Genomic DNA, 15928 nt, shown 5'->3' with positions numbered 1-15928 from the left:
GCAGACTGAACGGAACGTGGTCCATCTCCATTGCAATGGGATACTTCTTTTGTCATTACCAGTTATAGTAACCCCAACTGGTCTGCAGAGTACTCCTAGGGATACTAGTACTCCAGGTTGGGATCAACTGTTCTAGAAGGTGCTAAATTAATAAATAAGAAGTAGAATCTGATTGATTGCTATAGGCAACATCCTATCTTCAATAGAACTCCCAGCTTAGAAGAGTCTGTAGCTGTGAAATGTCCCTGAACATGTTACTGGTGCTTTTTACTGCTCTAAACATAAATATGTAAAATACAGCAAAACAAGTTCATCTCTGCAATAAAGAGGTGTTGGAAACGGAAAAGAAATATGAAAAATGACATACTGTATATTCCAGCTGAATATGAAAGAGAACACAACTGAGCAGCGGCTGGGGCAGGTGGAGACGGGCTGGGGCAGGTGGAGATGGGCTGGGGCAGGGGCAGCTTTCTGGACTTTCTGCTTGTGCCTATCAGTCAGGGCAGCGGGGAGCTTGGAGCACAGAACAGCAGATCGGATCAGTAAGAAACATCCGATCTGCGGTATCCCAGACCCGGCGTTCCCTGCAAGTTGACTCCCCCAAGCAGCCGCTGGGGCTACGGACCCTTTGTTACGCCACTGCCTACTGTATGTTCCTCAGTAAAGGGCCTTTGATATGTTTCTTACCTTTCACTGAGATATACACATACTTCTCCGTCATCCCAGCCGTGGTCTTCACATTGTAAATCCATAGACCTGAATCTCTAGGTAGAATTTTTCCTACTGAAAACTGAGCAACTGTTTGCTGGTCGCTGACAGCTGCTGACACTGCCTGTAGAAAACATTGTTTATTACTTAGTATATAGTCAGTGGGTTTCTTAACTAATCAGGGATTATTTGGACATCACCATTCACAAAGGATCCAAAAGTTACTTTGGTGTATTACAAATATATTTCATAACCATAGAGAATATTATATAGCTAGTAATATTTGAATTAGTGATGGCCAGCAGAAGGGCGCCATTAAATTGTTGCGGAGATGCTAATATCCCAACATGCCTAACGATGCTAGTTAATCATACCACTTTGCCGTTTATTAGTTAAAGCATTGATGGTGTGCTGGGGGCACATGCATGACTGGCAGCTGTACATTTTAAATACACACTACCAAACCAAACATTGAGATAATATAAAAGTCTTCCGATATAATATAAAAGTCTATTGCCCAACAGTGATCCTCCTAATCTTTCTTTGAATTTTAGCTTAACCAAACCTCCTTATTTAATTTGCCTTTATTTCCCCAAGTTTAAAAGAATTGGGTGCACACCTATTCAACGAGTAAAGTTGGCGAAATTTCATTTAATGGGGTTAGCTCTTTAAACAGTAAAACAGTACCTACATCAGATTATCGTACTTCAATGTCTCTACAACACTGTGTTCTTACATATCGCATCTAAGCTAGTGTAGACATGTCTCACAGTCATATACATTCATAGAAAACAACCTGAAACATGGTGCCGTCTTCTTTAAATAGAAGGAATTCTTGTGCAGCTGGCACCGGGTAGCCACTAACCCTACAGGTCGGCTTAAAGTCAATCCCAGAATTCAACTCTAATGTCGTTTCCATTTCATTTATCTGTGGTGGGATGTATGGGGGACCTGCAGAATGAGAGTCATTTGTCATTACAGAGTAAAGTACAGCAAGGGCATGGTTTGGGCATTCATTTATATAAATCTGGTAGGCAGACACAGTGTGTGTGTGTGTGTGTGTGTGTTTGTGTGTGTACTAGCTTTATAGACTATTGCTTTGTTTTGTGGTTGACATATTTGGAGAAGTGCTTTCTAAGTATTCAGTCACAGATTCTCAGATACACTGTATAATATATGAATTTTAGTACCTAGGTCCTTTATATTTTATCACTATAGTCATTTTAACTCATAATTAAAGTTATATTACTGTTTCCTATTCTTTATTTCATGTGTATTGCTGGAGTCTCTGAGATGTCTCATGGAATCCTGAAGTAAAATATTTCAACAAATAATTGCAAATTTTGTTGGTTTATAGTATTTTTTTTTACACTTTGTTTAAGAGCTGGTCTAATTAACTATTAAATATTCCCATAATATTTCATTATTACTCAGACACACAACTGACTAAACACGAGAGAAACAGCAACCACCCTAATATAAAGGAGTATACAATCAACTTTGACATTATTCCGAAAGGTCTCTATACATATTTACAGACAACTAGCAGACTATGGGGGTAGGGGGGGTATTCAATGTAGATTCTTACTGTCTTAAAATTTCCGGCAGCGGAATATCGGCCAATCCCTCGTCAACTCCACAGTGGGGATTCCATCTTCCAACTGCCCAAAATGTCTGACAGTGATAATAACCGTGGATTGTTGAATCCACGTGTATTTTGTAGTAAACGGATTTGACAACCCAGTTGCCGTTCCCGATAATGCAGAGTCAATGTTTTATTAAAAAGTTGAATCTGCACAGGCTTCAATGCGGTCGGAAGCGGCCAAGTTAAATAGATATGTGCCGTTATTTCCGACTGTCGGAAATTCCAGCACACATTGATTGTGCCCCTATAGACATCTACTTTGATATCTGTTATTCAGGCCCTCTGGCATAAGTGTAGGGAGAGCTAAAGGGTTGCCTTACCCCTTCTGCTTACAGCTCTCACTGGCTGCCTGCCTGATGCACAGAAAGCAATAGTGTGTGCATGAGCATTCAATAGGCAATATCAGGACCCAGCATAAATATTTTAATTAAAAAAGTTTTCTGAGTGGAGTTACCTTTAAAATAGCAATACAATAAATGAAAAGATAACTTTGCTATGAGTATTTACAGTATGTTTGTGCAAGTTTAATAATGTGATGTTGTATTTATTTGTGACCCGACAACAATATATAACAATACAGTGTTACCTTGCTTTACCTTCGTATTCACAGTGAAGCCCACGCCATCCTTGAGGACAAATGCACCCTTTGAACCTGTCACATGTTCCTCTTTGGCAGAGACACTTCAGCTTGCAGTCAGGTCCATAGAAAGCATCTGGACAAACTAGTAAAGATACGTATTACATAATGTATGTAGTATCAGCAACACTGCTTTCTTTTTGATGTTGCTCTAGTGATGAAGTACTTATATTGCTGTAAAATAAGCACCACCGCCCATTTTTTATTTTTACAAGGCATTGAGCTGATGTTCTGATACTCTGTATTATACCTAGAAAAGAAACCGAAGTAGTTTTGAAAGCTTGAAATAAATACCTGCTCACTCATTCAGTAATACCCCATTCACACCAGAAATGCAGGGACAAACCCAGGAATTCAGTTCCCGGGACAAGCAGGGACATTCCCGGGTTTGGACCCATTCACACCAGAAATGTCCCTGCATTTTCTGGTGTGAGAAGGGGGTGGGAAGGAGGCCGGCAGAAGGTGGGGAGGAGGCGGGCAGTCGGCGGGATGGCGGCGGAGGTGGGGAGAATACTCACCCCGGTTGCTGGTCCTCCGTGCAGGCCAGGGATCCACACAGGCGGCGCAAATGATGGGACAGGCTGCGGATGAAGATGACGCAGCTCTCCGGCGTCCTCACTGCCGCCGGAGAGCTGCGTCATCATCATCCACCGGCTGTCCCGTCATTTGCGCCCGCCGCCTGCATTAATTCCCGTCGGACAGGACACGGAGGACACGGCAACCCGGGTAAGTACACCCTGTACCTTTCACACCAGCCAGGTCCCCGGGTTGAACCCGGGAACAACCCTGGTACCTAGCCGGGTTGAAATTTGCCCGGGATTTTGTCCTGGGAACCTTTCACACCAGCGCTAGTACCGGGTTGTTCCCGGACTCAACCCGGGAATTTAGGCTGGTGTGAATGGGGTATAAATGTATCACTTTAAGTAAAAGTGTGTGAAACAACATGGGATATATTGGGTGTAAACTGAATGAACGTCACTGTTACTAAGAAACAAATGCAGCAAAAGCGCCACAACCAGATTTGAGAGAATACCACATGAGAAGAGCACACCGTGGCAATGTCACTCTATACTGTAATACAGGGGTTCTCAACTCCAGTCCTCAAGAACTACCATAAGCCATGTAATGTCTATTTGTTTAATTATGCACAGGTGAGATAATCTATGTTGCTGGGTCAGTAGTTATCTCTCCTGCTTCCATAATTTGAAATCATTAAAACATGGCCACTAAAAAAATGGAGGGTTGAGTTTGAGAACCACGGCTTCATTCCAGTGCTTTCCTGTCAATAGATGATAAGTGGCTCACACAGAGTTTAGATTATGAACCTGTGATTTTTTTTTATTTTTTTACATTCATTGCTAAACAGAAATTAGTTTTATAGGGGCCTATAATTAAGTTCCCAACTCACCATAGGTGAGATGTACTGAGCCTTGAAAAGTGATAAAAGGAAAGTGAAAAAGTTCCAGCCAATTAGCTCCTAAATGGCCATGCTACAGACTGGGTTTGAAAATGACAGTTATTAGCTGATTGGTTTGTCATTTATCACTCTCCATTTTATCACTTTTCAAGGCTGATCAATAACACTAAGATTTCTATAGCACTAATACTTACTGCTGTTGGGTCTGCCCTGTGGTCACACATAGAGGCAGAGTGATCCGCCCATATCACATTTTGCAACCTTAGACCTCCTTCCCATAGGAAGAACAGGAGCTCTGCAAATTAACATGATCAAAAGATGGCTCTGATTCTTTTCAAGCAAACTGAAATGCTTGCTGAATATTAAGCAACCATATCAGATCCCTAAAAATGAATGAGCCCATTTCAAGACACTTGTGGAAACTAGTATTAGCATATGTATAGCTAGTGATTATCAATTTTTTGAAAAAGTATAAAAAAAACTACTTATGACCCATCAAAATGATGGAACAATGCAACAGTAATGTCAGCACCAGCAACTATAAGTGCCCAAATGAAGAAACACTTTGTTTGTTTCATCTGGCACCATCTAGTGGCCACCATCAAGCAAAACACTTGAACTGGGATAGGTGCAGGATACAGCCATTGGGTGCACTGAACTCAGACCTAAATGTATCTACAAGGGCAATAGATAGAATTGTACCTTCATCACATGTGAGCCCTTTCCAGCCAGAGGCACAAGAGCAGCCGTATGGATCCATTAGGCAGAACATGTGGGACTTGCAGGTTTCTTTATCTCCACAGGTCTCTTTGCAGGTTGTGCCGAACCTGTGCTCACCACATGCTAGGCAAAGGATATATACAAGAAGAGAGTAATGGTATTATTACACATGTGCAATATTGTGAGGAGAATTTGCAGAATAAATTGCTAGATACAGTACACAGGGCCTGGTGTTCGGCATTCTAGGTACGCCAGTTCCCATCAGTTACTTGCGAAACCCCCTGCCGGTAACTATGATTATTTGAATACAGTGTAAGGTCCAGGAGATAGTCAAGAGTCTATTTGGGTGGTAGGTTATGCAGGAACTCTGCTTGGTGTGACTGTCCTTTCTGTGGGAAAACTGTTGGAACCAATCATTTGCATAATTTTTCAAGTTTACTGTTACAGAGTACCACAGAATATTCCCTGCGGAATTTATCTGAGATATGATAACGTGCTTAAATGATGAGCTCTGACTAAAGTGCACTGAGGACATCACATACATGTAAAGATAAAAAGGGGACAACTTTGTGTTATTCACGCATGACTCAAAATGTGCACCAGCAGCTAGTTGCCAGAAGAGGACGTTAGCAACCCCTAACAGTAATGACATAAATGTGTACAGGAGTGTCTAAATGTACACAGAGTGATCACATATGAAATCCCGACTGTCGCAATGTCATCCGGCACCCAGGCAAGCTGGGCATTTGCAGACGTTTCTGTGTCCCCCATTTATTTTGGAGGAGATCTGTACATGTGTAGAACAGATCTCCCCTTCATTGGCACCCTGGCAGAAGTTGTGGTATTTTACTTCTAGTATGACTGTCGAAATCATGTCCCAGAATGCTGTGCGATTGCTGCACATGAGTCACATAAGAGGGCACGACAGTGCCAGCCTGCAGTGTCACTTGCCTTCAGCAGTGCTGCTACTAACTTGCCAGGTGCCTAGTTACTATGGATCAGAAGAAGGGGGGCAGAGAGGAGGTTATTCATGCGCGTTGCGGGAGTCTTCACAGTGCTACAACTAGCCTGTCACTGCTACAATAACGATAACATGAAGGGGGTTGTAGGCCAAAACAAAATTGGAACCTAGAATCTTGGGACCCATGGGCACCTGGCTACTGAGCCAATATGAAAAGATGGCCCTGGGTTTTTCAATCACTGAGAATTTAATATGCCAGTGATAGTTTTATTGCAGTAAAACATAAAACACCTCTTTTGAATATTTTATTAGACTGTACATCCTTAGGCAAGATAATGAATAATACTCCAGCTGTGGCTGAAAGCCCATTGCTCACCCATCTCACATGTTGTCCCCATGAAGCCTGGAGGACAGATGCATTCCCCGGTGTCCTCATGGCACACACCACTGTTACGGCATTCTGGACATGTTCTGTTGCACTGTGGTCCCCACTTCTGAGGTCCACATCCTGAAAAGTAATTTGAAAAGGAAACATTTTAACATTTAGGAATAAATATCAAGTTATCTCAGTACAATGTGGCCTCTTTTCTGACTTTCCTTTTACAGTTATATTATTAACTACATTAGCGTAGATGGACTTTTACACCATACTACTCCTTCCCCACTAAATTCCTTATATCAGTTTGCAGATTCAACAACGTTTAAAATCCATTACATTTATTCTGACCTTTTACCTTCAAATATGGATAAAATATAGAGTAGATTAAGGTCGGCATGGCTACATGACTGCCCAGATTTCCCATCTCAGATATCACTTTTAAACAACTTCCTAATGTGCTGAAATGGCTGAAATCGGCCAAATTACAAGAAATTCCCATTAAGTTCCTTAACAGAGCTTACGCAGTTACTTAGCTATTTCTCAGGCTCAATGGAGTCACTTTCACGGTTCTGTTTCTTCTGCCTGCCCTAAATGCCCTATCTCTTCGGCCTCTTTTATACATAACATATGGCATTGTTTCTGGTACAAAATCGTATGAAAATCGTTTCTGGTACAAAGTCTATAATTTGATTCAAACCATTACAAAGACCAAACTCCTGTTTTCATGGAGACCATTATTTTTGGCCGACTTTACACCATGGCTTCCAGACATGATTCAGGTTAGGTCACTAACCCCTACACTCATTACCTTGGCCAGATCATTGGTATTGAGACAATGGTTGGAAAGAGGGAATCCATCTATTGAGATGTTGAAAACTGAATTAATATTGTATCTGCATTATGATAGACGTACTGCTTGCTACGATATCGAAAAGGGGGTGGGAAAATGTAATAATAAGTGGGAATAGTACTTAGCGTATTTGCAAGAGGAGGACTCAAGATCTGTTATGAAAATATTTGAAAACACCAAGTGGTCACTTACAAAAAGTCTTTATATATAACTGTTAGCGCTATTGATTTATTGGTACATTATCCTTATTGTCTTTATTAAGACTTTATTTTAAGTTCGGGTCACCCTCCCCCCTCCATTTCCCCTCCCCTTATCCCTTATGCCCCCTGTTTATTTCACCTTTTCCCCTCCTGAAAATTAAAAAAAATTAAATATCACAAGTATTTACTACATTGTTAAGATGATACACTTTATTGTTGTCTCTATTGTAACAATTGTATGCCATGTATATCATCTTTACTCAGGGCATATTATATTAATGGCTTCACATTTACTACATGGAAAATACATGTCAAGATAGGCAATATCAAAACAAACTAATTAAGACACTGTATCCTAGTGCAGCAAGCATTAAAAGTCTAAGGCGGTAAAAATCAACACATATTACATATTGAAGTTAGAAATCTAAATCATTACACATTTACTGTACATGGATTTATCCTACTTAACCCTTTGAGTGACAACATCTTTGTGAGCGATGTGCAAAATATTCCCTAAAAATGCCAGCGTCTCTTGCATTTGTTATACAGGTCGAGTATCCCGTATCCGAATATCCGTTATCCAAATTATTCCGAAATACGGACTTTCCAGAAAGTGAAATTTTTTTTTTTTTTTTGCTAAAAACTCACTGGGGACATATGTAACAGCATCACTGGGGACATGAAATGTAACTGGCACTATATATGTGCAAGACAATGATTGCTTGGCATTCAAATTCAGTGCTGAGATAGTACACACATTTTGTTTCACGTTTTGAAACCTTGTTTTTTGAACAATTAAAATATATTTGTGTGTATTTTATGTGGTAATAAAATATATTTGTGTGTATATTATGTGTTTATACAGCATAAATGCAAGATACTTCAAAATACATCATTGAAATATTAAAATATTCCGAAATACGGAATAATCCGTTATCCAAAATTCTCCTGGTCCCGAGCATTTTGGATACGGGATACTCAACCTGTATAGATTCAAATAAAAAATGTTGTGTATAAAAAAAGGTTAGATTTCCTATATAAGGTAAACAAAACAGGTCATTATGATGAATACAAATGTTTGCTTGGCAATTTTCACACTTATTTTGACAAATTCAATTGGCACTCAAAGGGTTAAGACAAGAATGAAATCCTTACCCTTAACTGATCATTTTCAAAATGCAACTACCATCACTCCCATAAATTTAAATATACAAATTTCAATATATAAATCAAACATACAACTTACTTCTGACAATTAGCCTGGTGGTAGCAGTGTTAAAGTGGTTGCCTCCAATGTAGCGCACTAAGTAGACACTGGCATCCTTGGGCTGAACATTTGTTATGGTGTGTTCTAACAGTCGTGACACTTCATGCTTTGGTACAGAGTGAAAGAAGGAATCTGGATACATAAAAATCGAGTAAGAAAAATTGTGCTGTTAATAAGCATAAAATGGTGTAAATATTTGAAATGGTGACCTAAAGAAGCAAAAAATCTAAAATGCTAATACAAATAAAACACAGTGTATTTTGCTTTGAATACTATTGCTATTTTAAATATCCAGTTTAAACATAACAGAAATGGGTGCTTAGATGAGTAAAGCACCTCAAAAATAGATGTAGTTTATTGAATATCTCAATAATTGAAAACTAGAGTTGTACTTACAACTAGTGGCATACAGTATCTAAAATTGTTAAGGAGTACACTATGCATAGGTCCCATGTTCCGAAAGTAAATGAGGACCTGCAACACAATTGGCCTTCTGTGCATGAGGGCCACTTGTGAGTACCTGTAGAAAGGCTGCAGGTATATATAACAATATGATACAGCAGAGACGCCACCACACACACCTGTGTCACCACCCCTGTCCGTAATACAAGTCCCACTACCAACACTGCAAGCATCTATAGGTCTGCACTGCAAGCAAAGTACGCTCCCTGCATTAACCAGCTCCTGGCTAGGGACCTTTTTCAGATCTGATCGCAGTACAAATTTGTTCTCAAAATGGGCAAAAACCATGTGCACTGCAGGTGGGCAGATGTAAAATGTGCAGAGAGAGTTCAATTTGGATGGGGTGTGTTGAAACTGAATCTAAATTGCAGTGTAAAAATAATGCAGCCAGCATTTACCCTGCACAGAAACATAGGGTGAGATTTAATAGGATGAGAGATTCAGAAAATTAGAGATTTGGTGAGAAATTTCCAGTTTTTTTAAAGCGGTAATCATTTACACTTCAAAATCAAACTGGTTTAGCAGTGTAAATGATTGCTGCTTTAAAAAAACTGGAGATTTCTTACCAAATCTCTCACTTTCTGAATCTCTCATCCTATTAAATCTCACCCATAATTACTAACACAAATCTAACTCTCTCTGCACACGTTACATCTGCCCCACCTGCAGTGCACATGTTTTTGCCCATTTTAAGAACAAATTTGTACTGCGATCAGATCTGAATAAGGACCTTGATCTCTGTCTCATAATGTGTGTTCCTGCATCTTGCTGTATAAATGCTATACAAAGCAATGTAATAAGATAGTCTTTATGGAATATATTTTGCGTATAGCATATGTAGACATGGGTAATCATATTTCAATTCAGCCAACTGAAAACGCCATCTATGGAAACTGTATTCAAGGACGTTGGAAGGTTGAATATAGATCACACAATTGCCTTACAATATTGCGGTTTCAGGAATCTTTATTATCAAACTGACTGAATGGATATATCTTGCTAGCTAATTTTCTTTCATCAAATGATGCTGAGACACACATTGCTTGTAAAACTTTTATTCTATCACGTCTATTTTTTTTTTCAGATTCAGCGCTGAGCCTATTCTTCCGCTATCTAAGTTTTCTTGTTCTGCATTCTGCAATACGGCAGGTACTATATTTACAATTCCTGGCTCTTAGTTACGCTAATCTTAGCTACAGTATAAACATATAACATCCAGCATGTAACAATGTTATTGGAATAAATGTGCCAAACTATTTCATATGTGTTTATATTACAAAAAGTAAAATAAATGTATTGTTGTCATCTCTTGTCTTGTGAACCTCTTGATGTTGAGTTACATATTTTACAAAAGAATGAGTACTATTTATTGTTCTTGAGGATCAAGCCGGGTACACACTGGAGTAATACTGGCCTGATATGTTTCCCTCCCAATCAGAACGACATACTGGGGGAAATTTACTAAAGGAAATTTGTAAAAAATCGGTGTATTTGTATCCAGAAATACACTTTTTTTTTACATTTACTATCCTGAAAATACAGCAATTCGTATTCGTATTGATGTGCTATCAATACGAATACAAATTGCCGTATTTTCGGGATAGTAAATGTCAAAAATAAGTGTATTTCTGGATACAAATACACAGATTTTTTACAATTTTCCTTTAGTAAATTTTCCCCACAGTGTCAGGTATATTAATATGCAAAAAATCTGTTTGAGATATATCCATGTGTGGCTACAAAATACATAATAGATACTACTGACCAACAGCAATAACCACATGACCACAGGGTAAAATTACTAAAGTGTAATCAGATTCTAGCTTTCATTTATCTGGTACATTCTATATATGATAGCTAGAATTTGATTGGTTGCTGTGAGCAATACCTCCATTATTTAAAGCTGACCTTTAGTACATTTACAACTAGTAATGCTCAATGCACAAGACTCTCAGCAAAGTAAATGCTTCCCATCACTCACTGTTCTTGAAGAATAGCGCATCTTCATCATTCTGGACCTTTTTCACAAAACTGAGCGTAACATTCTCTCCTATACTTCCCGTAATAGTCAAGGAGGTTGGGATAAAAGATGCTAGAAAATAGATGTGCGTACTATTAACATGAAATACAATAAATGCCGGTTAGATAAACTGCAATGTGCTGTAAGTAGCACTGACTACTCTATTGCCCTGAGTAGCAAAAACAAATATGGGTTGCAGACGATCGGAAAAACATAGGTTTGTAAAGTATTGTAGGATATATATATATATATGTGTGTGTGTGTGTGTGTTGCACGTTGGTTGTACATTTTTGTATGTACACCCACTGATAAAGCACCAATTCTATTCCTGCATACCCAGGGATGTGGGGAGACTTTGCCATCTTAGAAGTCCTGTTACATAATAATGGACATGGGCCTTTATACTAAAAGGTTTATGTGTCTTTTTTATATTTTATCAGGTTTGTTTATTTTGTATGGTGCACACACAGACGTCATGAAGCCCACATATATATATATATATATATATATATGAAGAAGGATTCCCGGCACTCACTGTTGGAGGTATGAAGACTTTGGTGCCACACAATCCTGGTGTGGAAAGATATATGTTGAAGCAAGTGGGCACTCTTAAGATTTTTCACCCTGCACGGCGGCAGGTTTTAAAGGTAAATAAGTTGAAAACACACAAGTTTAGTGGGTCAACGTTTCGGGCTCCTGGCCCTTTATCAAGACATCAAAAAACACTGTGCAAAAACATACATTTATAGGTAAATGGGGTGTACCTCGTGCAACAAACACCTGAGAGCCTCCAGTCGGGGTGGTGATGACGTCATCGGCGCATAGAGCGTCCATGGTCACCGGGTGTCCCGGGGGCATGTGTCTAACGTGAGTGGGTAGTCAAGGCAACGAAAATGAAGTGTGTCCTGTGCAAGTGCGCACTGAAGGGAGCCTGTGTGGCAGGTGAAAAGACAGTGTATACCGGATAGTGCATAGCGCATCATCGAATAAACGGACTGACTGAAGTAGTGCTGTGTTTGCTGCAAGGGTAGTTAACAGGGTACAAGCGTTGGTTGTGTACATAAACAGCCAAATACATAATGTGTGTAAAACATAACGGCAGGTACAGGATAAAGGTAATGTAATTCATGACATGACAACGGGTCCACAGAATGATGTGGTGTGTGACCGCCACTGGGCAAGCGGCATGTCTGCTCATCAGGAACTGACATGTTTCGTATGGAAAAGTTTATAAGCAATAAAGCAGCATGTACTCAAAGTTGTATAGGCATAGAAAGCAAAATTACAATAGGGAAGCAACAAGTCCAGTGATCAGAACTCATGTGAGTATACTGAACGGCAAATCGTCTATAAGATAACAACATGCTGGCAGTCTACAAAAATATATCTAATAGACAGTAAACATGAATGGGTAGCGTAGAAGAATCTGCGAAACAGCAAGTGGAGTAATACAATCATAGCCACTAGCTGGGAAATACCAACAAAGCAACAGAATGTCAAACACGTATCCAGTGTCTCAAACTGATGGCAGCTGTCTGGCAATGGACATGCTGGGTTGCAATAGTTCAGACGGGACAGAGCCGGATAGGGGGACAGCGTTTGAACAATAATGGGGCATCCGGAGACACCGACATGGTAAGCCAGTCCAGGTTAGTCAACATCACTCTTGTAACAGTGTGTCAACTGGACAGCAAACAAACCCGACTGAGCATAAGTTCCGGGCGCTGGGGTGTTCAGAGTAAGGTTAGTCAACATCACTCGTGTGTCGGTGTGTCGACTAGAAGGCAAATTGTCCCGACTGCATATAGGTTCCAAGCGCTGGAGTGCTCGGAGAGAGCAAAGTCGTGGGTAAATCTACAGTCAAATATCGGGTGTACAAACAGTCTGCGGGGGTCAAAGTTACTAATAAGCATAGACGGGTAACACAGCTCGGGTGCTGTGCGTTGTACACCGATATGGGAAGCCGTTAGAAGACCATAGTTCATCGGCGAGTTTCCAGGCAAGATATACACAGGCGAAAGTCACTTACCCCATCAACGCTGTTGTTAGATTTGCAGTGTGCGTACTCACGGATGTGGCGATTTGGAAGCATGTAGTGGGCAACATAGCTGTATGGTGGGGAGACTTGTCCAGATGAACTTATAAGTTAGTACTGAAAAGTGGGATACAGGTACAGTGCGTTCAAAGGAAGCAGGAGAGGGGTAGAATTTCATTCAATCCGCGTGGTTGGACAGTGTCCAGTTTGTGAATCCACCGTGCCTCCAATCTCAGTAGTGCTCTGCCTCTGTCACCTCCTCGGAGACTTTCCGGTACACAGTCAATGATTTTATAACGAAGACTGGGCAAGCTGTGGTTGTAGGCTTTCCAGTGCCTGGCAACAGGTTGGTCGGAACCTTTTGTACCCAGGGCAGCTCGGATGCTCGACTTGTGGGCGGCTATCCTTTCTTTGAACTGTCGGATAGTCTTACCGACGTAGAGGAGTCCGCAAGGACATTTTATATAGTACACGACGTATCTACTAGTACATGTCAAGGGGTGTCGAATAGGGATTTTGGCACCAGTTCTCGGGTGTAGCAGGTAATCTCCCGTTTCTAAGCCTCCGCAGGTTACGCATTGAAGGCAGCGGAAATTGCCATTCTTTCTTTTGAGAAAGGTAGTATTAGTTGATGGTCCTTTGTTAAGAGTGGTAATGTCATTATGTACCACAAAGTCTTTCAAATTGCGGCTGCGCTTGTAAGCAGGCATGATGGCACAGTGTTTCAAGCTTGCTAATTCAGGGTCTGTGGTGATAAGTGGCCAAATGCGTTTGGCTGCAGAGACAATGTCGTGACTTGCTGTAGAAAAGCATTGAGTCCACACGATTTTATCTTTCTTCTGTGCTTTAGTTGTAGGTTGGAGCAATGTCGAGCGATCCATTTTTAGGACTTTGTTTTTGGTGTTCTCTAGGAGTTTGGGAGGATAGCCTCTTAGAAGGAATTTTTTGGACATTTCTGTGATTTCTTTTTCGGCCTCCTGTGTGCTGGAGCAAATGCGCATTGCTCTGATGAACTGGGAGTAGGGTAGGCCCCATTTGGATGCAGGGGGGTGGAAGCTGCTCCCCAGCAATATGGTATTTCTGTCTGTAGGCTTATGGTAGACAGTGGTTTCCAGATGAAAGTCATCATTTTGACTGATGCGTACATCCAAGAAGTTAACCGCTTCATAGCTGGAGTTGGTGGTAAATTTAATGTTGGCATCCAGTTTGTTAATGTCAATCATGGTAGTATCGAAGCTCTCCTGCGTGCCATCCCATATTAGCAAAATATCATCTATATATCTATAGTATGCCTTAATGCGGGATGCTATCAGGGTATTGGAGAAGAAGAGATCGTTTTCAATTTGATACATAAATATGTTGGCAACACTTGGAGCTACGCAGGATCCCATCGCTACCCCGGAGTGTTGGATGAAGAACTGTCCATCGAAGATAAAGTAGTTGTTGGCTAGAGCCATGTCAAGGAGTTCCATAAAAAAGGTTATGTCAGGCCCGCTGTAGATGCCACTGGATTGAACAGATCTTCTGACAGACTCCAAACCTCTGTCGTGCGGTATACAGGTGTAAAGAGAGACAACATCTATTGTGCACAACAGGCATTTGTTGGGCAATGGGGATAGATTGATGAGTTCCGATAACAGTGTGGTGGTATCCTTCAAGTAGGTTCTTTGATTTTGTACTATGGGCTGAAGAAAGAGGTCAAGGAATTGTGCTGCAGTGTAAAAGAGCGAGTCTCTTGCAGAAATGATCGGTCGACCGGGGGGATTGTGTAGATCTTTGTGTATTTTTGGTAATGAGTATAGGATGGGGACTTTGGGGAAATCCGTGGTGAGTAATTGTCTGATACTGTCGGGTATGGTGTTGGAGGTTGTAGCTTCCGATAAGAATAGGTCATAGGCCCTTTTGAATATCTGTGTGGGATCCGCTGGCAACCTACGGTACGTGTCGACATCATCCAGTTGTCTGTGTAATTCTGTTTTATAGGCTGACAGATTTTGCACCACAGTTGCTCCCCCTTTATCTGCAGTTCTAATAACGATGTCAGTATAACCGCTGAGAGCTTTAAGGGCAGTTCTTTCTTCTGTAGAGAGATTGGCTTTCAACTCCGTTTTACTGGAATGAGCTTCTTTGATCTGTTGCTCCATGTGATTGACAAAGCTCTTAATAGAGGGGTTATTTGATGTGGGGTCGAAGTTGCTTTTCTTGGTTAAGGTGTTGGATTTTTTAGGTGGAGGCTGCTGATTGCTCTTGAAGTGTTCACGTAATCTGAGCTTGCGGCCAAGTTTGTAAAGGTCAATGCGATCTTCCAGGAGGTCAGGGGTGTGTGTAGGCACAAAAGACAATCCTTTGTTGAGAACTTTGATTTCGGTTTCACTCAGAGTCCTATCACCCGGTGACCATGGACGCTCTATGCGCCGATGACGTCATCACCACCCCGACTGGAGGCTCTCAGGTGTTTGTTGCACGAGGTACACCCCATTTACCTATAAATGTATGTTTTTGCACAGTGTTTTTTGATGTCTTGATAAAGGGCCAGGAGCCCGAAACGTTGACCCACTAAACTTGTGTGTTTTCAACTTATTTACCTTTAAAACCTGCCGCCGTGCAGGGTGAAAAATCTTAAGAGT

General features: G+C 40.8%; 1 protein-coding gene across 1 annotated transcript in view; it reads right to left on the bottom strand.

Annotated features, from left to right (window-relative positions):
* The window catches only part of TEK (TEK receptor tyrosine kinase), a 131794-nt gene that overhangs the window by 34700 nt on the left and 81166 nt on the right, over nucleotides 1–15928 (bottom strand). The window contains exons 3-9 of the mRNA XM_083185453.1: nucleotides 11228–11338; nucleotides 8764–8916; nucleotides 6465–6596; nucleotides 5110–5250; nucleotides 2950–3075; nucleotides 1505–1659; nucleotides 688–832 (exon numbers count right to left, since the gene is read on the bottom strand). Of these exons, the coding sequence (XP_083041579.1) occupies nucleotides 688–832; nucleotides 1505–1659; nucleotides 2950–3075; nucleotides 5110–5250; nucleotides 6465–6596; nucleotides 8764–8916; nucleotides 11228–11338 (963 nt within the window). The remainder of the gene's footprint in view (nucleotides 1–687; nucleotides 833–1504; nucleotides 1660–2949; nucleotides 3076–5109; nucleotides 5251–6464; nucleotides 6597–8763; nucleotides 8917–11227; nucleotides 11339–15928) is intronic.

This window comes from Crinia signifera, chromosome 1 (genome assembly GCF_055691185.1).
Source record: "Crinia signifera chromosome 1, ASM5569118v1, whole genome shotgun sequence".
NCBI lineage: Eukaryota > Metazoa > Chordata > Amphibia > Anura > Myobatrachidae > Crinia > Crinia signifera.
The sequence above is the reverse complement of the archived record's forward strand: the minus strand, read 5'-3'. Positions and strand labels throughout refer to the sequence as shown.